We start from the raw sequence: 25,038 nt of genomic DNA, 5'->3' as shown, positions 1-25,038 counted from the left end.
TCTCTCTCTCTCTCTCTCTCTCTCTCTCTCTCTCTCTCGCTCTCTCAATGACTATAATGTTTCTTTTCTTAATTAAATAATTATATAAAATTAAAAATAACAGCTGAAAGAACAGAAATGTCAGGTATGTCATCATCTGAAGAACAGAGGTGAGGGTGATGACTGGAGAAACAGACACAGACATTCCAGGTAAGATGTGTATTTTTATAGTGACACTATCTATCTATCTATCTATCTATCTATCTATCTATCTATCTATCTATCTATCTATCTATCTATCTATCTATCTATCTATCTATCTATCTATCTATCTATCTATCTATCTATCTATCTATCTATAGATCTGTCTATCTGTCTGTCTGTCTGTCTGTACGTGTAATTTAGCATGTGCTTGTAAGACTCTCTTTGTGTGACACTATAATCATGCATTTGAGCTCCTAGAGCATTATACCCACGCAGGCTATTCTGGGAAGCTGGAAGCTTTCTAAGGATTTAAATGGACCGTCTTGCTGAGCATGGAAGGTTTGCTCTTTGCTCCGGATGTGAACAATTGTGAGATGTTGTACTGAACATATGTTTCCTCATTGCAGATACAGGTGCTGTATTTACCTTTGGAAATAGTAAAATAGCAAACAATGTGCCCAGCAGGTTATGGTTAAAGAATGATATACCTGTGCACATCTCATGTGGACAGTCACACTCAGCCTTTGTAACAGGTTGTAATCTCTCTATATTATCCTTGTAATTTTGTGGCTAAAGCTATATTTTTTAAAAATAAATGCTATATTTCAGCTCTTTAATGATCTCTTTTCAGAGCAGGGCCGTTTGTTTGTGTTTGGAAGTAATGACAGCGGTCAGCTTGGTCTACAAGCTAAAGGTCCAATTAAAAAACCAATCTGTGTTAAAGGTTAGACACAAGGGTGTTTACAGTATACATTTATTTATATGTTTTATAAAGATCTAGCTCTATGTTGTGTTATTTATCTTCTTAATTGTCCACACAGTTCTTAAAGGGGAGAGAGTTCAGTTGGTTGCCTGTGGGACTGATCACACGCTCGTAAGCACATGTAAGCAAAGCCTTTTACTGTAGTTTCAGACACTATTGTTAAAAAGATTGGCATCAGTAAGATGCTTTAATGTTTTTGGAAGAAGTGTAATATTATTTTAATTTATACTGGCAATATTTTGAAATATAATAAAAATAAGTAAACAATTTATATTGATTTTAATATGTTTTAATTTCGGTTATGACAAAGCTGAATTTTCAGCATCATACTCCAGTCTTCAGTGTCACATGATCCTTCACTCTAATATTCTGATTTGGTTACTGTAATTTGCTTACTGTAATATTTTTTTGCGAAAACCATGATTCATGATTCTTTGATTAAAGGAATGTTCAAAAGAACAGCATTTATTTGAAAAAAAAAAAAACATTTAAATGAATGGTACTGTCACTTTTGGTCAATTTACCGTAATGTGTGCTTACTGAATAAAAGCATTCATTTTTTTTTTAAACTTACTGACCCCAACATTTTAAACAGTAGTTTATATTTTAAAAAGAGAATTGTAAATAAAAGTTTATGTGGGTTTTTCCAGCACAAGGGGAGATTTTTGTAGCCGGAGGAAACAGTGATGGACAGTTGGGACTGGGCCATTGTAATGGCAGTGTCTCTTTCCAGTGCCTCCGCCCCTTTTGTGACTATGCTCCAATTAAATTGCTCTGTGCAGGTGACCACACCTCTGCTGCACTTACAGGTAACAATGATATGCAACAGAAAGTCTCCTTCATAGTAGATATAAACCTACTATTATATATGGAAATGCATTTACATATTTAAATAATAAATCTGCATATTTCAGAGGATGGCAGGCTGTTTATGTGGGGTGATAACTCGGTTGGTCAGCTTGGTTTGGGGAATGACAGTCATGCCTTGTTGCCTAAAGAGCTGAAATTGGGACTGCCCGTTCAGTCGGTCTCATGTGGATACAGACACTCAGCTCTGGTCACAGGTGAGCGCCTGTCAATCAACACTATTCAGAAGCATGAATAAGACCATGCTGTTATTTTTATTTTATTTTATTTTTTTTTTTTGAGGGTTCACTGAATAAATACTTGGGAATTTGGTATGTTTCAGATAATGGGGATGTTTTCACTTTTGGGGAAAGTGCAGATGGACGACTGGGTCTTTCTGCTCATCTGCTGGCCAATCACAGGTGTCCCCAGCGAGTAGAATCTCTGCACGGGGTTCTGCAGGTGGCATGTGGAGGCAAGCACACTCTCGCTCTCACAGGTGATGGAGATGTACACAGTGCCTTAAAAACATGTGAATGAATGTATATTAAATATATTTTTTATATCCATTAGAATTAGATTTAAAATTGAAATGCCACTTGGTTTGATATGTTGTTATCTAATGCAGTGACATTAATACATTTTTTTAAGTCTGGCTTAAAGCTACACTGTGTAACTCTTTTAGTTTATTCTTAGCTAAAAACACTTAGTTCTTTCAAAAATATGTCCTCATTAATGTATATTAACTTTGTTCAAGTAATAAAGTATTCTCGTGAGTGTATAATATGCCATTGAAAATACATACGGGTAAGGGGTTCTAATGTCGGTCACCATGTTGCCCCTCCATCTTGAAAGTACATTAACCAAAGAGAAAGAGGGACATACCCGTTAATTCAAGCTTCGCCTTTCGCATTTACGTTTGCGTTAACACTCATTGACGAGGTCGAACTGGAAGCCATGTTAATCTTGGACTATTGGCCATCGTAGGAGTTCAAACGAAATTGGAATTGAGAGGAACAGAAATTAATATTCACTGGATGGTCATATACTAGTATTGATGGTTCGCACTCGTCAGTCCAGGAGGCCGGCCGTACCCGGGCTGGCGTTGATGCGGAGCTTCTGCACCTCCTCACCAAGGCCATCGATCAACCTCGGCCTCTAGTGGTCAGCACCTGATGAGCCCGCACCGAACAGGCTCGACGGATACTTACTCCATCGCCGCCGCCAGGCGCTCATATCCAGGACTGTGGCCTTGCTACCGGAGCTTTGCCGAACTTTCTCCGCGAGAGTCCGCTCGCATGCCTCCTCAATGCTCTCTCAGGTTGACGGCACCGTCAAGAAGGGGTATAACTATATTCCCCCAGTTGAAGAAGCAGTAGCATTGCACTTTTGCCTGCCCTCTAGATGGCTTTCAAAGGCTGCCCTCACCTCTAAGGCCTGCAGGACCACTTCAGCCCTTGTCAGCCGCGTTTTCGCCGGCACCGGACAGGCCGCATCAGCCCTGCACTCTATGGCGGTTCTACAGATTCTCCAGGTCAATCTCCTCCGTGAACTGGACGACCCGTGAGCTCGGACCCATCCACCATCACGGATCTTCGCAGCGCGACGGACTTTTCCCTTCATGCGAACGAACGGTGGTGGACGGTGGATGGACGCCCTCTTGGACGGTGCATGGTTTTCTTAACAGTCACGGAAAGGCACCTTTGGCTGGCGCTCACCAATATAAGGGAATCCGAGCAGGCTGTTTTCCTCAAAGCCCTGCTTTCCCCCACCGGCCTCTTTGGACCAGTTATTAGCGGGATTGTGGACTGTTTCTCGGAGGTGCAAAAGACAACGCAGGCCATGCATCTCTTCTTGCCGTGTCGTTCAAACTCTGCTGCACGCTGCAATCGGGACCAGCCTACACAGAGCTCCGCTCAGCGTCCAGCCCAGCTACCGCCTGTGCTAGATCGTGCTCAGCCAGCCGTCATAGGCCGTCTCCACGCTTACTGAAAAGCATTTTATCCATGGCAACTCTCTCGTGTCCTGTTCCTTACATGATATGCTCCCCATCCAAAGCCACCACGACCTTGTGTATAAATCGGCTGCCCATCGCTATAAGCGAGCCGCCGTGTTCCAGCACCGTAAGCATGCGCACTCCACCTGCGCCCCAGGTTCAGATCCTCAAGCCCATAGTATGAGGCGATCAGATCCCAGAGGCCATTTGGCCCCTTGCTCTACATGTAAAAGCATGGGAAGCTATCCTGGGCACCTCAGAATGGGTGTTGAACACAATAAAGAATGGCTATGCATTGCAGTTCGCTCATCGTCCCCCGCGCTTTTGAACGCAGACCGAAACGAGAGTGAATGGGGAAGTAGCACACCTTTGTGCAGAAATAGCGAAACTTCTGTGCGAGGGTTCCAAAGAGCCAGTACCCCCTGAGCGAGTCAGGCTTTTACAGCCATTATTTTCTCATACCCAAGAAGGATGGAGCCCCCTCCCTTAAATTAAATGTATCTCTCCCTTTTCTGTAGAGGAAGAGTTATATTCTTTTGGCCGTGGGGAGTTTGGTCAGTTAGGGTTGGGGACGATGATGTTTGTAGCAGACACACCTGTTGCTGTCGGCCACTTCAGGAAAGGCAGGGTTACCCATGTGAAATGTGGTGAAAACCACACAGCGCTTATAACAGGTAAGATACACACACTGTTAAATGAGCGCTGTCAGAGGATTAAAATTAATTATTAAATAAATGATTAAAAGAAATTATTACTTTGTCATTTACTAACATTTTCCTTAATCCCATAATCATAGTATTGCTAGTTCAATATGTTACCAGACGAGCTATTATTCTGATCAGTCTTTAAAACAATCAAACAGTTGTGTTGTGTAAATGTGTTGACTACAATAATTACATATACATTCGACATTTGACTTCACATTAACCAGTTCCAAAAGACATGTATTTGTGGTTTATATAGTTACACATCTCATCTAAATGCACTCATTTCTCAGATAGTGGTCTTCTGTACACATTTGGAGATGGCCGTTATGGGAAGTTAGGCCTTGGAGACGAGAACTTCACCAATCAGTTCTGTCCAACTGTGTGCCAGAGGTTCTTTGATTATTCTGTCATGACTGTAAGTTTTTTTTTTTTTTTTGATAGTTTATTATCATGTTCTTGTCTTTTTCTGTATGTATAACTAAGGAAATATAATTATATTTGTGCTTATGTGCTGTAGGTGGCATGTGGTTCTAGTCACATGCTGGTGTTCGCACGGCCACGGCAACAGGAAAGTGAAGAAGTTTGTTTAGAGGATGAAGATGTTACTTACTCTTACCTGGACAGGTGTTATACCTCAATGCTACAGGGGGAACCATTAGAACATATTCCAGGCCCAGCTCTTGTCTCACAACTGACCTTTCTCCCCCCATCTCTTCCAACCTCTCACCGCTGGAGCCTATCAACACGGGCCAGACGGAGACTGAGGGTGAGAAGCTGGTCCCTTGGGTTACATCAGTTAGATGAATGAAACTCCTTGTGTTCTATGAAGGTTCTATGGTGATGTTTACAAAAAGGAGATATATGGAGGCGTTTTTTTAGCTAAGCCCTTTATGAACCAGGGGTGGATTTTTATTTGAGATAACAACTCTGTTTAAGAAACGTAACTCTTTTTTATAATATGAAGGTCACATTAAAACGTGATAACCGATTTCTGTGCCTTTAATGAATAGATGAATAGATTGTCTCTATCTATATTTTCAAACTTAAAATAAGACAATCGATAATACAAATACGAATTATATTTACAACTATGAGCATCCAAACAAAGAGTGAATATATATATATATATATATATATATATATATATATATATATATATATATATATATATATATACACAGTATATAATTATAGATTTCCCATATTTTGACCACACCACACAATATTTTGAAAGTTTTTTCAAATGATTAGTGTACTTGATTAATGATTAGTCCAAGGAGCATGATTGAAATAAAATATGAGACATGTAATGTGTTATGAAAACAAAGAAAAACCAAGGAAAATCTGCAGAATTTTTTTTTACCTGTGTAAAAAATGTGTGTGGAAATATTATTTAATTGTGTGTGACATTCTAAATGTGTAAATAATGTAGGGAGACTGGGAAAATATTTGTGTGCGTGTGCTTGTTTATATGATTTATGAGGACACAAATGTATATAATGACATGGGTATTACACTGTAATTACAATAAAAAAAGATATATAAATATAATTTTATATATCACATCCCCTATCATAGAATAAAGAATTTTTAGTTTTTTTTTTTTTTTTTTTGTGATGGGTAGCTTTAGGAGTAAGGTTAAGGGATAGAATATACAGTTTGTTCAATATAAAAACCCTTTTACCTATGGAATGTCTTCAAAATGATAGGTGCATCAACATGGTTGTGGGTATGTGTGTTTCAGAAGAGCTCATCTGCACAGTTTGGTTCAGAATTTTGCAATCTTCCTCCCCTTACAACTGGCTTTACTGCACTAGCCCTGACAGGCAACATCCTTCAACCCAGATCTCCAACAGACACTCCTAAACGCTTCAGAACTGATGTCCCAGTGGAATCTTCTTCTACCTCAATCACACTGCCTGTCAGGACACTTCCACGTAAATATTTTTCTATGTTCTCCCAAGACCTCTCTTTCTAGCCATCCATCTACCATCTATCCAACTGTGATACTAATATATCTTACAGCAATTATATAATCACTAAATGTAGTCATTCTAAATGAATTGAAACACACTAGCAATAACCAAACACTTGATTATCAGTATTGACCAGCTTTTTTGTGAATACAGTCACAACCATCACTAAGAGCACAGAGGACTGCCATAGTGTTGGAACATCTGAAAACAGCCTGTCAGAAAAGGTGAGCTAAAGCTGTCACCGTGCTCAAGATGATTCAGTTATTTATTAGAAACTGTTTATTTAACTGAGGAATGTTTGATTTTTACAGACACGTGAACAGCATAAGAACAAGATGGCAAGAGCCTCTTCTAATGGGAAGGAAGAGAACGTTCCTCAGGCTCTGCCCACTGAAGTACAGACTGGTTGTGTTTCTCATCCGTCAATGACAGAATCTCCACCACCAAGCAGTCTTAAACACAAGAAGCCCAGGTCTGGAGACCCAAAGAATGCTGCTACGCAGGAAGAACGTTTTAATGCTACAGTATCAGAAAGCAAAATGCAATCCAAAACATGCAACAACCCTATCCAGAGTACAAATAATAAATCTAAAGGTCAAGCAGTAGAGGTCAGATCATCTCCAGAGAGAATGTCAGCTAAAGAAAGGGAGGCATGCAGTGAAACATGCAGTATTAGTATTGATTCAAGGCCCAAAGTTTCAAAACCAGATCCCAGAGATCAAGAGGTCACTACTCCTGCTGAGATGAAGCACAAGACCAAGTCAAGTTCACTTAAAATTCAGAATACAAGTTCTCCAGTTCAGGAAGCCATGCCTACAAAAGTTTTAGAGGTCAAATCACATCAAATTAAAGAGGAGGGTATTCCAGGAAGAGCTACAAAAAGGGTCAAATCTCCAGTCAAGGATCAAGACGTCCCCTCTGGCAGGATGGAAGTTAGTGTGGTCGAATCAATACTTCAGGCAGGTCCTGCTCAAAAAGACATCATGCCATACCTTGGAAAGGCTCAAGAGGTCATAACAACACTGATCGATACACAAGAACAGCCATCAGTCAAAATTACAGCCAAACTGCAAGACACTCCTAAAAAAGGAAATCATGTTGACACAGAGGAAAACCCTGGTGAACTTACACCAAAGAAAGCTAAGAAGAAGAGATCAGATGTGGAAAGAGCCCCAAAGAAAGAAATAGCACCCAAAACACCCAGCCCTCTATCAGTTTCCATACCAACACGAATGTCTAAAGCAAAAAAGGGAAAACCTGTGGAGGCTGAAAACTCAAACGTCCAGCTTAGAACTGAGATGCTAGCACACGTCAAAAGGGAAAATGATAGTAAAACACCTCAGAACTCCAATGTATCATTTCCCCCTCTAGAGAACAGAAAATCAGGAGGAGCTGCTGAAATAAGCCAGTCCGCTTCCAATCTGCAGTCTGAGCAAACAAATAGCCAGTCACCCTCTGATAAACTGCTTACTGAACAGAAATATGAATTTCCATCAATTAAAAGCTTAACTCCAGAAGGAGGCCACTCATTTTCCAGTTTATGGTCCAATAACGAATCAGCAACCAGTAAATCTTCCACCATAAAAGAAATTGAATCATCATCTGCTAATTTGTTAAATCTATCACCACAATGGAGGCAGTCACCACTAAATGAAATTAAATTAGATGGCAAATCAGTTGAACCTGAAGAGCCAGACAGGAAGCCACAGGCTGAGCAGAGCATTATGGGTAGTGTAGTTTCACCACTAGCAGCCATGGCTATAGTTAGTGCTGCACCACTACTAATAAAAGCTGCTGAAGTTCTTTCTGAAACTTCACCAGAACAAAGTAATAAGATAGAACACCAATTGGACCCGGACAGCACAGTTCAGGATCTATCAGCACAATATGTACAAAACAAGCTTGTTTCAGATGAAAACAGAAAAATGGAGAAAGAATCTGATGTGAAGGATAGCGAAACAGAGAGAGCAGAAGAGAGAGGTGAAGAAGAGACTCTCGCTGAGAATGAAGAGGAAAGTGAGGGTGTTGGGCAGAAAGAAGAGTACAGTGGTGTTGAAGATGAAGAAGAAAGAGAAAGCGATAATGATAAAGACGGTGATCAAAAAGGAGAGGAGGGCAGTGAGGAAGAGGAGGGAGACGAGGATAGTGTTGTTGAAGATGAAGAAAGAGAAAGCGATAATGACAAAGATGGTGACGGTGATCAAAAAGGAGAGGAGGGCGTTGAGGAAGAGGAAGATGAAAGTGAGGGGGTTGGGCAGAAAGAAGAAAATGATGTTGAAGATGAAGAAGAAAGAGAGAGTGATAATGATGAAGACAGTGAAAGTGCTCAAAAAGGAGAGGAGGATTGTGAGGAAGAGGAGGGAGGAGAAGAGGAAAGTGAGGGGGTTGGGCAGAAAGAAGAGAGTGATGTTAAAGATGAAGAAGAAATAGGGAGCGATAATGATGAAGACAGTGAAAGTGGTCAAAAAGGAGAGGTGGACGGTGAGGAAGAGGAGGGAGAAGAAGAGGAAAGTGAGATGGTTGAGCAGAAAGAAGAGAACAGTGTTGTTGAAGATGAAGAAGAGAGAGAGAGTGATAATGATGAAGACAGTGAAAGTGGTCAAAAAGGAGAGGTGGACGGTGAGGAAGAGGAGGGAGAAGAAGAGGAAAGTGAGGCAGCAGGGGAGGAAGAGGATGACAGCAATAGTGGACAGAGCAGTAAAAGTGAGGGAGAGAAGAGTGAAGGAGGATGTGAAGATGTGACTGAAAGAGAAGAGGAGAATGAGGCTGAGGATGGAGAAATGGAAGAAGAGGATAAGGATGAAGAGAGTGGTGGTGAAGATGAGGAAGAAGAGAGGGAGAGCTGGGATGGAGGGAGTGAGGGAGAGGTGAAAACCGATCCAGAGGAGGAGCAGGAAGGAGAGAACAGTAATGAGGAGAAAGCAGAAGTAGGGGAACAATCTGACAGTGAAGATGAAAATACAAATGTGAGATCAGATGAAGAGGAAGGAGAGAGCGAAGAAAATGATGGGCGTGAAGAGGAAGAGAATGAAATAGAGGAAGGAGAGGAAGAAAAGGGAGACGAAAAGAGTGAGGAAGAAGATGAGGAGGAAAATCAAGAAGAAGAGACTGATCATGAAGAGGAGGAGGAAAACAGAGATGAGCAAGAAGAAGAGAATGGCGAAGAGGGTGAAGAAGATGAGGAACAGGAGGAAATGGAAAATGATAATAAATTGAAAGACAAAAAAGATGGAGTAACAAACAGCGAAGAAGAGGAGAGTGAGGGAGAGAAAGAAGATCGACAGAATGACCTGGAATCTAAAAATGAAGAAAAGTTTTCCAAGAAAGATGGGGATGAAGAAAGACAGGAAGGAAGTGAACAGGTTGAGGAAGATGATGGAGACGTGGACAGAGAAGATGAAGATGATGAGGTAGACAAGCTGAATGAAATGATGGAAGAAAAGAATGAGGAAGAGGAAGGAAGTGAGGAAGAAACAGAAGAGGAGGAGAAAGAAACAGACAAGAAAGAAGAGAATAAAAAATCAGACAGAAGTGGGAGGAAACAGAAAGAATCTACTGAAGAGGAAGAAGAACATGAAGAAGAGAGTGAGGAGGAGGATGAGGAAGAAGCAGAGCTGAAGGAAATGAAAATAAAAAGGACACAGAGAGAAACTAGTGAAGAAGAACAAGAGGAAGAAGAGAGTGAGGAGGAGGAAGAGGAGGAAGAAACAGAGAGGGAAAAAATTTATATAAAAACTGAGAGAAAAGGGATGAAACCGAGAGAAACTAGCGAAGAGGAACAAGAAGAAGAGAGTGAGGAAGATGAGGAGGAGGAAGAAGCAGAACAGAATGAAATGAATATAAAAACTGAGAAAAACAGGAGGAAACAGAAGAGAGAAACCAGTGAAGAGGAAGAAGAACATGAAGGAGAAAGTGAGGAAGAGGAGGAGGAAATAGCAGAGCAGAAAGAAATTGGGAGGATACAGACAGAATCTACTGAAGAAGAAGAGGAGGAAGAAGAAGGTAAAGAGGAAGAAGAAGAAGTGGAAGATGAGGAAGAAGAAGAAGGTGAGGAAGAGGAAGAAAAGACCAAAAAAGTACCAAAACAGAGAGACAAACCAAATGTGTTACCTGCACGCAGACAGACAAGTGCACAGAGAGACAGGCAGAAGACTAGACAAAGAGATCAACAGAATGTTAAAGGGAAGAAGCAAACAGATGGTGCTCAGGACCCTCAGTTCTGGAACAGTGTCCTACCACAGTATCTGAACCTTAAATGACCCCGAATCTGCACACTACCCTGAACAGGGCAACCACCTTGGTCCCTTCAAAATCACACTTCTTTGAACAGTGAAACTTAAAATGGCGAGTGGGTGCTGGCGATGGAGTTAAACATGATACATCAACATAAAATGTGGTTTGCGTTATGCTTTGTATTCTGCTTTATTATAATGTATAGCTCTAAAAGGGCTGGTTGTTTCTTACTTCTTTAAGTGGATTGTTGATTATAAAGTGCCTTGACTAAATTATTCCATTCATACACTGTTACAGTATTGTCATAGTGAATGTTATTTTTTAAGCACAGATTTATTTATGTGTAACAAAAATAAACCAGACTTTGAATATTTTCATGTTCTGGTCTATTGACATTCCTTTTCCAAGACCTGGTCTGTTATTAGCAGCATACCAGACTACTGTAAATGATAACTGCAATTTAAAAGTGCAAGAGACAGTCACGCACCTACATACTGTCATTTGATTGAAAAGTTGGTAATATTTTGCTGTTTTGTTCAAGAAACTATGAAATACAATGTTCTATCTTTGAGATGTTTATTTGTTCACTGTATATATATATATATATATATATATATATATATATATATATATATATATATATATATCAATAAGTTATGACAACATCAAAATAAGCAATTTTCAACTTTCTTATTACAAATTATACACGATTTAACTCATTTTAAGTCAGTCTAATGTAGCTAATTTAAGTTAAAATGACTTAAACAACAAATGTGATTGTACTTAAAAATATAAGGCAGCAATTTATTTATTTAGTTCTTTTTTATCATTATTATTATTTGTTTTACAGTGGGAGTCTGGCAACTGAATTTACCTTTTAATGATGGTTCAGAGTCAGACTAAGACAAACTTCACTTTTACTTTTGAGAACATTACTTAAGTGTCCCAATAGCCTACTTTTTAGGGTCACTGTAAGCAGCACTAATAACAGTACACATTTTATACATGTATACCAAAAGTCCCCGCGCCGCTCTGTGCGCGCTCTGGATGAAGAGCTCTCGTATTTCTATTGAGGAGGCGGGCTCGGGCTTGTGCTCTGGTTCTATTCTATCGTAGGAATGTACCCGAGGTCTCCCAGCAGCTCCTGGACTTCCTAAAGATGGACACCTGGATATGTGTGTATGTGATAGTGGGACTGCAGTTGTCCGGAGGCTTTGCGTATGACGGTAAGAGACCCATCAAAACGGATCCTGTTTAGTCTCGCGCTCTGACCTTTAATCAATCAAAATGTTTTGAGCAATAACGTTACTTATCAAACTAACTGCAAAGTTGTGCAAAAATCAGGGGAAATAGAGTATTTGTGCATGTGAGAGTTTTCCTGTGCTGTTTCTTCTTGACTTTCTGTATTAGGCACAGTATATTTCAACAGAGCTCAGACTGTTTACGTGGACGTTTTGGGGGCTGTTTGGGGGGAAAGAAGGGGGCAAGTTTCTTAAATCCAGGGAAAAGACACTGAACTCTTTCATATGAAAATGCACTGATGACTTGTCACCAGCAGGACACCGCACGCCCGGTCTAACTCCATATTGATGAGACATATCTGTTGAATGTTTCGTCTTTAAAGTATCAGTGATTAGTGACACAGTAATAATGGAAGGATGTCTTCTGGACAGTAGGTCAGCAGTGTGCTCGTTGAGTCAGCAAAGGTTTAATTCTAAGCATAGACATGTTCAACAGTCTTTTGTCTCAAAATCCCTTTTGGACTTCTAGCAGGAACATTTATATTAATACCATGCACTTTTAATATTAAGTTTGTTCATTGTCCTTCATTATCTATTTCCAAGTGCCTATCCCAATAAATCTTGCAGATCTAAAGATTGTGTTATTCATCATGAGTCTTTTCCTTGGTTAAGTCTCAAGTCAACTGAATAAAATAGTAATCATATGAAACAACGACATTGAATTTACATAAGAAGTTATACTTGCAAAATATGAAACAAGTAAGTGATAAGCATCGGTGTGTATTAATATGCTGGTGGTGTGGTGCTACTCACTGTCCCTCAGGCTATGCTAAGGGGGTTGTGGAGTCTGTGATTGTTGTTATGTGGAAATGTGTCTGATATGTTATTCACTTTTCATGAAAAAAATTGTTTTAACTAAAAAATCTAGTATTTTGTGTATCCAGAGCTAGAGACTGTCCACTTATCCATAGATTATGGTTGCTAAGCCTGTACCTGATGTCACTAATATATTCAACCAATTTATATAATAATTTGAGGAATCTGTACACCATTGTAATCTACTTTGTGGTTTGGTTTATGTTTGATTTATTAGTATTGTTGTTTGTATCAGGTTGGTTGACTAATGACTCTTTTGAAGTATTTGCTGTATATTAGTGAGAGATAAAATGCATTTCAATTTGTGAAACATTGTGATGAAGTAATGTGTTTATATTCCAGCAGAAGCAGTTCACACTTGCTTACATTCACCATGTGCACCTTGGTCCCTTCAAACCTTCATAGTTTCTCACTCCAAAATTGTATTTGTTTAGACTAGAGAATTAATAAAAAAAGGAGTCTTGCCTGGACTCGCTTAGACATGCAAATGTCCTGTTCTGCTGGAAACACACAATTGAAAAAGCTGAAGAGATGCATGATGTGGTGTGGTGGTAGAACTAGAACTAATTGCTCTAAATTACCAATCTCCATTTCAAGCACTGTTTGAGTGAGACCACGGCTGGGAATGTAATTCAATGCAGAATTACTGCGTGAGGTTGTCGTCCTGTCTATGGGTTTTAGGTTGTGCTCCAGGTTACAGTTTGTAAATGCACGAGAGGTCCAATTTTAAAATACAACAGACCATCAGACTCACATATTGGCTTAATTTGCATGTGTAAAGTAAACGCCAAATAAATGATGCATTTTGGTAAATTACTTCAAATTATGTACATTGTTTATTCTCAAAGACTGGGTGGCTATTTGTGTTTGTGTATCTTATGGCCTTGTGAACACAAACACAGACTCGTGTTGGCTAAAATTTTAAGACATGTTACAAGATTAAGAGATTGAACAAACACAGACTGTCCACATGCACTGTCCTGACTTGAACTAGTATGAGTGAATGCATGTAAAACAGCCACATGTCCAAACTCGAATGAATTGAACATTCTGAGCTATTTTTTGTCTGATGAGAATCAGTAGCTATCAGAGATTTTGGATGAGCAAAGCTTGTTGCATATGAGAGAGAGAATAAATATTGCTTTATACATGCATTGATGTGAACGGACAATATAGTTTCAAACTAAAATGTAAAAAAAAATAAAACAAAAATAAAACAAAAATAAAGACAAACTTTGACAATAAAATATTTTAGACGGTGTAGTTTATATGTGAATATGTGGGCAGTTTTTGAAATATACGTAAGTAAAAGCGTTTAAATATATATTAAAAGTTTGTAGAGAGTTTTTTTTGTGTGTGGCTACAAGCAGTTTTTGAGTGGTTGCTAAGGTGTTTTGGATGGTGGCTACACTGTAAAAAATATTTTCAAGATTTTTTATCACAACATATTTTCTTTTGTCAAATCAACTTTATAATAATTTATTTAGTTGAGATAACTTATTATTTTGACTTTCTGATGGTTAAATTAATCTCCTTCATTGTATTAACTCACTTTTTCCAGTTCAATCAACTTAAAATTTTAAGGAAACCAGGTTACTCACTTTTTTAAGTTACACCAACAATATTTTTTTACAGTGTAGGTCAATGTGTTATGGCTAATGGGTTGATATAAACATAATTAGTCTGTAATTTCCTGGCAGTCTGTAGAATAAGGTTAACTAAACTCCACACACATAAGAGCTGTAAATCTGAGACTGGAACTGACTGTTGCAGACACTGAACATGGGGAGCCTGAGGGATCTTGATTTCTAATGACTAATATCTCCAAAATGTCCATCCAAATCCAGTTTTAAGCTAAACATCGTATAAGTTGTGAAATCTTTTCAACAGAAGCTATGTTTTAATTGACAACGTTTTCTGTAAGTGGAAACTCCCTCCTTTTGAACTATAAGTGTGTGTGTGTGTGTGTGTGTGTGGTGTGTGTGAGAGAGAGAGAGCAGATCTAAGCCAAGTCAGTGAGTATTCTGGGTTACACAACGTTCTGCTGAGCTTAACAGAATGGAACAGGAAAACTCATCTGCCAAATGAGCACACACACACCTACACACATGATCCCTATGGAGTCTTTTCCATGATAGAAGTTGGAAAACTGTGGTCCTGTCATGATTCACTTCTAGCTCTGCATTAACATTGTCTGTGTTGGCTATGTGTTTGCTGCTCTGTCTCTCTCCCAAGTCTCTCCCAACTTGTTACTGCTTCAGATCGAGCTTTGATCTAATTTGCTGTGTGATCAGCCATCCACTCACACCCACACACACACACCCACACACACACACACACACACACACACACACACACACACACACACACACACACACACACACACACACACACACACACACACACACACACACACACACACACAAGCCAAGAGAACAGAACTAGAGGGAATAAAACAGCGAATCAGTGTGAATGCAGCCTCTAGTTTGTGTGTGTGTGTGTGTGTGTGTGTGTGTGTGTGTGTTTGATCCCAATCTAAGAGGGCAAAATAATGGAATTTTTCCATGATTTCTTGAAGCAAGTCTTGTTTTAAGTTTCATTGGAGTATGGATCACTTACTTTCATAATACAGTAAGTACAAGTCACCGAATTAGATGGAATAGAACAGTGAGTGAAACCTGTTTCTGTTGGAGAACATTACTGTTTTTCCTGCAGCATGGTGGAGGATGAAATTACACAGTGACTGTTGTGAAGGAGCTTCTGTTATGACACTGAATGTAAATAAGAAAAATTGGCAGCAACTAGTCTGACCTCTGAATAAAGCCATGCCAGCATCTATTCCATCTTGTCTGATGTTCCCGGTAGAGCATGTTATCCTAATATAGTGTCGTATGTTATTTTGTGTGGCTGCCATTTTCACTGCATCGCAACACGACACACTGTAATTCACTTCATTACCCGCAGGGGTCATTGTTGCATTTTATGCTATGTCAATAAATACAACAAACCCATTTCAGTGACAGCCTAGCTATGGAAGCCTGTTTTAAAAATGAATGTAAGAATAAAAAGGGGGCAAGTAACAGTCACTTGATAAAGATACAGTAAAAAAAAAAAAAAAGTAGTGCAGTAGGCTACTATTGATCAAACGTTTTGGGTCAAGATATATGAGATTATTTTTTTGTGTGTTTTTGTCTTTTAACACACTGTTTTTGTCTCATATGCTCACTAAGACTGCAATTATTCGATACAGTAAATAAAAAATAAATTAAAAACTTCTATTGTATTCCTGTAATATTTTCAGCATCATTACTCCAGTCTCCAATCATTCTAATATGCTGATTTGGTGCTCAACAATATTACTTATTAGCAATGTTGAAAACATAATAATTTTCTGAAAACCGTAATACTTTTTTCCCATGGTTTTTTGATGAATAGAAAGTTCATAAAAAATAGTACTTTTTACTGTAATTATACATGTTTTGAGCATTACTGACTGTACACAAATACCTTTTTTTATTCTGAGGCGTCCATAGTTAGCAGACTGAACATAAAAATATTAAATCCAGATATTACAACAAAACCCAAACTGTGGTTTGTTTTGTTCTAATATAGTCACACAAAATACAAGTGATTCTAGCTGAACTGAATCTGAAATTCTGCGGTCATGCCAACTCTTCTTGCTTGTGCTGTCCTAAACTGTTTTGCAGGCTCTGGATACTGGCCATACACTGATGATGAAGATGTGCGACACACAGGTGAAAACATGCAAGCACATACTACATTAAATCCACATGTTGATCCCAAAAACCCATTACACAAAACTTAAACCCATCTTCTCTCAGTGAAACACTCTTACCACATCTTAACACACTCACAACACAGAAGACACTACATCTCTGACTGCCTGCTTAGGCTTCACACCTCTGATTGCTCTTCTTCTTCTGTGGCTGTGCTACTTTATCTTTGTTCATGTTTTCTCCATTCATGTCTGGATGATGCCAGTTGTCAAGGTAAGCTTTGAAGGTCATGTTTTGTTATGACTCAGCGTCTTTCTTCAGTGCGTACATGATAACGTATGTCTCTTTCTAGGCGTGCCGTGGTGTGCCCCAGTGAAAGTCAAACACGGTCAAGTCAGCTGCCAGACACCACGCGGAGAGCGGTATAAGAACGTTCTGGGAACTCGGTGCAAGATCCGCTGTAAGACGGGCTACGAGATGCACGGCAGCAGCGAGATTCTCTGTATGGCCAGCAAACAGTGGTCAGGAAACTACGCCTGCAGAGGTCAACATTTACTCAACTCAATTATTAAAGATCATATTGCCTAAATGCTGACGTGTTAACTCACTTGAATGACTCTATATTCTTGAATGGTTATATATTTTAACACAATCATTTTACAATAAATTTAATGCATTTGTCAATCAACTCATAATCATAAATTATTTGTTTACTCTATTTTTGTTTATTCACACTATACCGTTTAAAAAGTTTGGAGTCAGTAAGATTAGGAAGTCTATGCTCTCCAAGAACGCATGATCAAAACTACAGAAAAAAACAAAAACAAAAATAAAACAACAACTGTAAAACAGATTTGTGAGGCAATATTGGGAAATATTATTACAATTTAAAATAACTTTTTTTCTTTTTGAATATTTTAAAATGCAATGTATTCCAGTGATGGCAAAGCAATAATAAATATCACTGTTAAATGTTTTCTATTAATGTATTTAAAAATGTAATTATTCTTATAGCATAATCACTCCTCTCTTTAGTGTCGCATGATCCTTCAGAAATCATTCTGATATGCTGATTTGCTGCTCAAGAAACATTTCTTATTATTATCATCAATGTTGAAAACAGTTGTGCTGATTAATATATTCATTAAGTATATATCATTATTATTATATTTATTAAGTATATATTTTATTATATATTTATTAAGTGTTTATTAAGTGTATATTAGGCTTTTTGATAAATAGAAAGTGCAAAAGAACAGCATTTGTTTGTAAATGTCTTTACTTTCACTGTTGATCAATTTAATGCATCCTTGCTGAATAAAGATATTAAATGAGTAGTTCACTTTTAAAAAAAAAAAAATGTTTGCTGATAATTTACTCACCCCCATGTCATCCAAGTCCATGTCTACATGTTTACTCACCCCCATGTCATCCATGTCCATGTCTTTCTTTCTTCAGTTGAAAAGAAATTAAGGTTTTTGATGAAAACATTCCAGGATTTTTCTCCATATAGTAATGGACTTCAATGGGAACCAAATGGTTCAAGGTCCAAAGGTTTTCATTGCAAACTGCAAACTGTTCAAAGGGCTTTAAACGATTCCAGACGACGAATAAGGGTCTTATAAAAAAAAACGATCGCTCATTTAAAAAATAAAAGCAATAAAGTTTAAATTTTATAAGCTCAAATGCTCGCCTTGCTCTGTTCTGTGATGCACGTTCGTGACTCTCCTTTTCGAACTCGTTCATCAAAATGAACAAATCTTTTTTCGTGTCATTTGGTTCATTCAACGAACGAAATGAACGAGTTGAGTTAATTTTGAAAAAATCCTGGAATGTTTTCATCAAAAACCTTAATTTATTTTCGACTGAAGAAAGACAGACACGGACATCTTGGATGACATGGGGGTGAGTAAATTATCAGCAAAAGTATTTTTTTTTTTAAAAGTGAACTACTCATTTAACTTCTTTAAAAAAAAAAATTCTGACAACAACCTTGACTTTGAATGGTAGTGTCTTTTTTAGGTTTTTGATCATTTTTGCTTTTTATAATTCAATTGATCACTTTCTCAAATGAAATCTCAAGCTTTTGTACTAGCCACAACCAGCCACATGTCAGTCAGCAGCTGAATGACACATGGATTTATTTGCATTGACAGCAGTGATTGTCCATTGAAAATCCATTTTCACCAGGTTATGAATTATTACAGAAGTCCGCTGTCCTAAACTGACCATGCCATCAAACGGAGGTTTCAAGTGTTCAGACGGGTCTTACTTCAACTCCCGCTGCCAGTTTTTCTGCTCACCTGGATACACACTCCGTGGAGTCCACAGCGCCACCTGCCAAAGCAGCAGAACATGGAGCGGGGGCAACAGTGTGTGCCTGGGTGAGTGAAACAGTCATTGAGCACTGACTAATATTCATTTACAGATTTGGATTGATGACATAGGCCTAGTATTTAGGTGGTGAGGCATGTAAAGGTGCTTTCTGTCTCAGATGTGGACCCCCCAGTTATTAAGTGTCCTAATATAAAGGAGAAGACAGCTGAACCAGGAAAACTCACTGCCAAAGTGACATGGGACACGCCAGAGGGCAAAGACACAGCGGACGGCATCCTAACAGAGTCAGTGAATCAATTTTATGCTCACTCAGTTCTGTGGTCCTTATTCAAAAATAATTGACCCCTCAATGCCAAGATTGACCAAAGAGAATCTCTGAATTCACATTTAATTCACATCTGATCTAATCATTGTCTAGATTCTTATTGTAAGAAACCATTGTTGTTGTTGTAGTGTTATACTGAAAGGAAAGCCACCTGGCTCACACTTCCCAGAAGGGAATCATAAATTATCATACACTGTGTTTGACCGTGCTGAGAACAAGGCGACCTGCAGGTTCAATGTTCGAGTGAGAGGTAAGTTCTTTAATAAAATAGGCTACTTAATGTTTGAAATGTTTAATCATTTATTCGTGATTTAAGTCAAGTTATTATTTGAAATTGCTTAGCTAAACAAAGAGCAACTAAAAATGGTAGCTACAAAATATACATTTACGCTCTTTAAGAAGCCAACATTTATTTAAATATGTACAGTTGTGGTCAGAATTATTGGCACCCCTGGTTAATATGATGGCTGTAAAAATAAATCTGTATTGTTCATCCTTTTGATCTTTCATTTAAAAAAATGAGCAAAACTCCAACCTTTTATTGAAGTAAATGAATTGAAAGTGGGGGAAAAAATGGTGGGGAAAAAATCATGAAATAAATTTTTTCTCCAAAACACGTTGGTCATGGCACTCTTTTAATAATTACTGCCTTTTTTTCAACCTCTTTTGGCCAAGATAACAATGCCTGATAAGTTTGGAGAACACCTGACAAGAGATCAGAGACCATTCCTTCATACAGAATCTCTCCAGATCCATGTTGGTGCTTCTTTTCAGTTCACCCAACTCATCTAATCTACAGGGTTCAGTTCAGGGACTGGGATGGTCGCTCAGTGACACATTTTTGTGTTGATTTTGATGTTTGTTTTGGATTTTTGTCCTGATGCAAGATCCAGCCACGGCCCAGATTTCTAGCAGAGGCCATCAGGTTTGATTTTTTTTATCTGTTGGTATTTGCTAGAATCCATGATACCTTGTATCCGAACAAGATGTCCAGAACCTCTATCTAAAACAATGACATTAAAGATCCAGCAGTATATTTAACCGTGGGCATAGGGTCCTTTTTATCACTGTGTGCACCAAACCCATTTGGTGGGTTTGCAGCCAAAAAACTCTTTTTTTAGTTTCATCTGACCATAGAACCTCATCCCATTTGAAATTCCAGTCGTGTTTGACAACTGAAAATGCTGGAGATTATTTTTGGATGAGCAAGGAGGATTTTTCTTGAAACCCTACTAAACAACATGTGGTTATGTTGGGGTTGTTAGGGGTTTTTTTAAGGCTTTTTGATCCCAAGGCTCAACTAATCTCTGCAATTCTCCATCTATGATCCTTGGAGACTCTTTGGCCACTCAAACTCTCCCCCTCACCGTGCATTAAGACAATATAGACACACGTCCTCTTTCTGGCAGATTCATAACATCTGTAGTTGATTGGAACTTCTTAATTTTTGCCGTGATGGTGGAAATGGGGATTTTCAATGCTTTAGCTTTTTCCTTGCAGCCACTTTCTATTTTGTGTAGCTCAACAATGTTTTGCTGCACATCAGAACTATATTCTTTGGTTTTACTCATTGCGTTTCAGGGAATTTAGCCTTTTTGTTTCCTCATTTTTAAACTTCTGTGATACAAACAATTCATAGCTAGACATTTTTTTTTTATGTTTAGTCACCCTGGTGTGATAAAAAAAAAAATGTAAATATTCTTGAAAATATATTTCAGAGATATTTTACTCAAAATATTCTAGGGGTGCCAATAATTGCCAATGTGTTTTGGAGAAAAAACATTTATTTGATTTTGTGATTCCCCCCAATAAATGTGATTTAGTGTCACATGATCCTTCAGAAATCATTCTGATTTGCTGCTCAAGAAACATTTCTTATTTTTAACATTGTTGAAAATAATTGTACCGATCCAAATTTTTCTAGAAACAGAATTCTTTAGAGAGATCAAATTAACAGCACTTATATTAAATAAATACCTTTTGTAAAATGATGAGTTTAGTGCATCCCTGCTGAATAAAAGTATTAATTCCTTAAAACAAAAACTGACCGCAAACTTTTGAAAGGCACTGTGTGTTACTGAAAAAGCTAAACTGTAGTTGGTAGCATCCTTGTTTTAATTTTTTTGAATTGCAGAACATTGCATAATGTGTTGGCATAGTGATATGTGAATGTGTGTAAGGTAATAAGTGTGTATTATGTACACGTTGCAGTGCGTCGCTGTACACCTCTCTCTGTCCCTGACAATGGCTGGATGAAATGTGACAGTGCGGGTGATAATTACGGGGCCACGTGTGAATTCCGCTGTCTGGGTGGCTACGAGCTAAAGGGCAGCGCCGCCAGAGTCTGCCAGTTTAACATGGAATGGTCTGGCCTGGAGACTTCCTGTGCCCGTACGTGACACACATTAACATCTCACAAACAGCTTAGCCAGAGATATTCCTTGCATGAAACATTACACGCCCTTAAATGCATGATTGCATAGCATTCCTAAATAAGAATGATGCTGCTTATTCTGGCAGAATATTTATAATATTGTGAGGCAAAATGCTTTTCATGACAGAATTATTCACGTTATTCTTATGCGATTAAACCCCAGTTTATGTAAAATTCATGATCTTACCCTTACTTTCCTGCCCTCTGGTGAATAACATCCAAATGCTTTGTTTTATTAAAAGCCATGAATATTAATGTCGGTGTGCGGTCCGCTGCTGCATTGTTGGACCAGTTCTATGAGAAACGGCGCATTTTGATCATCTCAGCCCCCTCGGCTGCCAATCACTACTACAGATTCCAGATGACTAATTTACAGGTACAAGATTCATTTCTGCCTCTTTATTCCATTTATTATACAAAATAAAGCTTAGTCTGAATGTTTTACAGTAAGTAGTTTGAAAAGCTTTATGTTTTAAATAGTTTTACATTTGGAGAAGTTTTTTGAAACGATTTTTGAAACCTCAAAGTGCAAAACTACATGCCAAATCTTCAAAACAGCTTTTGACTCAGTTTCCGCTTGCATAAAACACTTTTTTTTTAAACAACACACAATTATCTACCTAAAACACAAAGATCTACCAGGAAGTGACTTGCTTTCCTTTTCCAAACACCAATCAAAACTCTACACTCATTCACCAGGTCACACAGACACACTCCTCACATGTGCAAACACCAATTGCTTACATAAATGTAGTTTTGTTGTATGCTAATGTATACAACAGTAATGCAGTTAAGCAGTTGGTAAATACTACTGTAAGTTTAAAGCAGAGCTGTAAAGTCCAGGTTCAGAAAGTAAAAGCCCTCCTCAGGATTTTATCCAATCACCTGGATTTGCTTATAGGCTCTATGCACAACTTACTTCCGCATCAGATCGCATCGCTTCCGGTTCAGGTCTTTTGTATGTGCTTCATGAATTTTTTTTTCTTCTTCACAGTAACGTTTAGATATTTAAATGGAATAAAATGCCAATAACAAAGTGAACTAGGTAGGTTAGCTGATTACCTTAAAAATCCATAGATATCGTAGTCAGTTCTCTTACAGCCGTTAACACTTTCTCTGACGAGTGGATGCGATGAGACACGTTTTCCAGTTTGGTCACGTGACGCTTGGCATAAAGCCTATTTGCACAGTTTTTTAGCCTGGAGATTAATTAGTGAAATCAGCTGGCTGAGTTCATGGGTGGAATAAATATATGGCATATGGACTTTTACTTTCTGACCCCTGGACTTTACACCTCTGGTTTAAAGTAGTCAAAAATAGTTAGTTCAATATCTCTCTGTGTGTGTGTGTGTGTGTGTGTGTGTGTGTACTTGTAGCCTACAACTATCTTTGTGATGACTAGTTTAAGTTTTAAGGCTGGGACACACCAAGCCTACGGTCGGCTTTCGGGCAATGTTGGGCTGTTTTTGAGTGTCGGTTGGGATAGTTTTTTCACTGTGTTCCGCTCCGTTGGCTTTAGTCGGACCCCGTCCAGGTTTTTTGGGCTGATTTAGCATGTGGAATTGGCGTTGGGCTGCTGGTGAGAGAGAGAACTCTGGCTGTTCAGCTTAGTGAACAGAATAAAAGTGAAAGTGAAGCGAGAAAAAAAGTCAAGACAGTACAGACAGAAGGCTGTTATAATTTTTAGTCATCTCACCTAAGTCATCTTAATAATATTTTCATAATAACATGAAAAACTGATTAGCTTTATTGAGGCACTGCTTTATTTACTGTTTGTATATCTGCAGTCCGAGTTTTGTTTTTCCTTTTTGAATGATGAGAATATACTATTGACACCTGCTGATATAGACAGTTATTTACTTGTACGCAGGCACAGAACACACATGCTAGTTGACAGCCGCCTTTAAGTCCTTTTGGTGTGTTGACGAGAGGCGGCAACACAGTCAGCTTTCGGCACCACTAGATCTTTGACTTTGGCTTGGTGTGTCCTCCTGGCCTTTAGACCATTGGAGGTGGGACAAAGAGAGTAAAGTGAGAACATTTTGACTGGTCTTTACTTTCTGAGGCCCCTTTAAAGGCCTGTTTGGGGGTCAAGACCTGGTTTTACAGTAAGGGTTTGGGTTATGCTCTTAGTTGTGATGTGTACTGTTAGGTTAAGGAGTCAGAGATTGCATTGTGTCAATGAATGTCCTCACAAAGATAGATGTACAACAATGTAAATGTAAAAATGATGGTATAATAAATACTTCCACACATATTGCAAGTAAACTGGATGATCTGTATTATGCAGCATGCTCAGTGTGGTCTGGACCTAAGGCATGTGACGGTGATCGAGCTGGTGGGCGTGTATCCAGTTCAGATCGGCCGCATCAGACACAGACTCATCGCTCCAGGGCTGGCTCTACAACTCAGGTATTAATTACTCTATTTCACGCACTTGATTACAGTCTTTTGTAGAAAAGAACTTGTGAATTGCTCCCACTAGAAAGCACATCCTGATACGCATCATTCTACTGAATGTGCAGTAAATGTGTGTGTGTTTTGTCAGGTTGCTGCTGCAGCTGTCTCAGAATTCCTTTAGCATGGTGCTGCTGGACAAACAGGGCGTGGATAAGCAACGCTACACGTTCCCCATCACAGCAGCAGAGATCTTCACCACCATTGACACGTTTCCCCTCCGCACTGAGGAGGCCATACTACAGAAAGAGGCTGGACAGAGCTGCTAGATGTTTATTTTACAGTGCACACATTTACACATCATTTTCTACTGGGTCTGGATAGAGCTGCTACATCTTATCACATATTGTAAACATAAACACATGCACACACATCTCTCAATATGAATGCATGAGTGAGTCTTTGTTGTTTGTCTTTTTACGAGGTTCTGCTCCATTTGATTTGTCTGTTGTCTCTATTTATGTCAGAGTGGACGTCTACTTTTCTTAAGAAATACTACCAAAGCAATATTAATGTAATAAAAGCCTGTTTGATGATTGAAATTTGAGAGCATGAGACTTTTTTAAGGGTTTATCTGGGTTCTTTGGTTTGGTAAATAAATATGGTGAGTACATTAGAGTTATGATTAATATGTTTTCAATTTGTGAATTAAAATTAGGTGAAGTTCACAAGAAAATTTCGGGAGGAGTGAACCCATCTAATCTTTCAATTAACTGCCGGAGCATAAGCCGCCGCTCACCTTGCTCTGGCATCATCCCTCCACTTCTACAACTCCACCAATATAATTTAGGCATCCTGCTACCATACTCATCATCTATATATCTATAGACTATATCTAATATCGCGGGGAATATCTAAGCTAGAGTTGAAGCTGCTTCCTCAAGCTTCTCCGCTGCGGACAGCAAGCCAAATGTGCTTATTAGCTTA

The 25,038-nt window shown here is 38.6% G+C and overlaps 2 protein-coding genes across 3 annotated transcripts; both read left to right on the top strand.

Moving 5' to 3' along the window:
* The first annotated feature begins 158 nt into the window (after window positions 1-158).
* rpgra (retinitis pigmentosa GTPase regulator a) lies at window positions 159-11,187 on the top strand. Its single transcript, XM_089133647.1, has 13 exons — window positions 159-189; window positions 558-716; window positions 815-907; window positions 1,005-1,067; window positions 1,597-1,755; window positions 1,861-2,010; window positions 2,136-2,291; window positions 4,307-4,462; window positions 4,786-4,910; window positions 5,013-5,261; window positions 6,240-6,432; window positions 6,625-6,695; window positions 6,783-11,187. The coding sequence occupies exons 1-13, from the start codon at window positions 159-161 to the stop codon at window positions 10,728-10,730; spliced, it is 5,553 nt and encodes a 1,850-aa protein (XP_088989773.1). The 3' UTR covers window positions 10,731-11,187.
* Window positions 11,188-11,788: 601 nt separating this feature from the next.
* Window positions 11,789-24,653, top strand: srpx (sushi-repeat containing protein X-linked). 2 transcript variants are annotated; one of them, XM_039655251.2, is made up of 10 exons: window positions 11,789-11,930; window positions 16,529-16,576; window positions 16,911-17,102; window positions 18,766-18,942; window positions 19,053-19,179; window positions 19,349-19,470; window positions 21,432-21,611; window positions 21,897-22,030; window positions 23,945-24,066; window positions 24,203-24,653. In XM_039655251.2, the coding sequence occupies exons 1-10, from the start codon at window positions 11,864-11,866 to the stop codon at window positions 24,378-24,380; spliced, it is 1,347 nt and encodes a 448-aa protein (XP_039511185.2). In that variant the 5' UTR covers window positions 11,789-11,863; the 3' UTR covers window positions 24,381-24,653. The 2 variants fall into 2 exon arrangements, with proteins under 2 accessions (XP_039511185.2, XP_088989328.1); XM_089133202.1 differs by lacking the exons at window positions 11,789-11,930; window positions 16,529-16,576 and adding an exon at window positions 16,583-16,831.
* Window positions 24,654-25,038: the final 385 nt, after the last annotated feature.

The sequence above is a fragment of the Pimephales promelas genome, chromosome 7 (genome assembly GCF_988280905.1).
Source record: "Pimephales promelas chromosome 7, fPimPro1.hap1.1, whole genome shotgun sequence".
NCBI lineage: Eukaryota > Metazoa > Chordata > Actinopteri > Cypriniformes > Leuciscidae > Pimephales > Pimephales promelas.
Note: the sequence above shows the minus strand (reverse complement) of the source record. Positions and strands in the feature narration are given on the sequence as shown.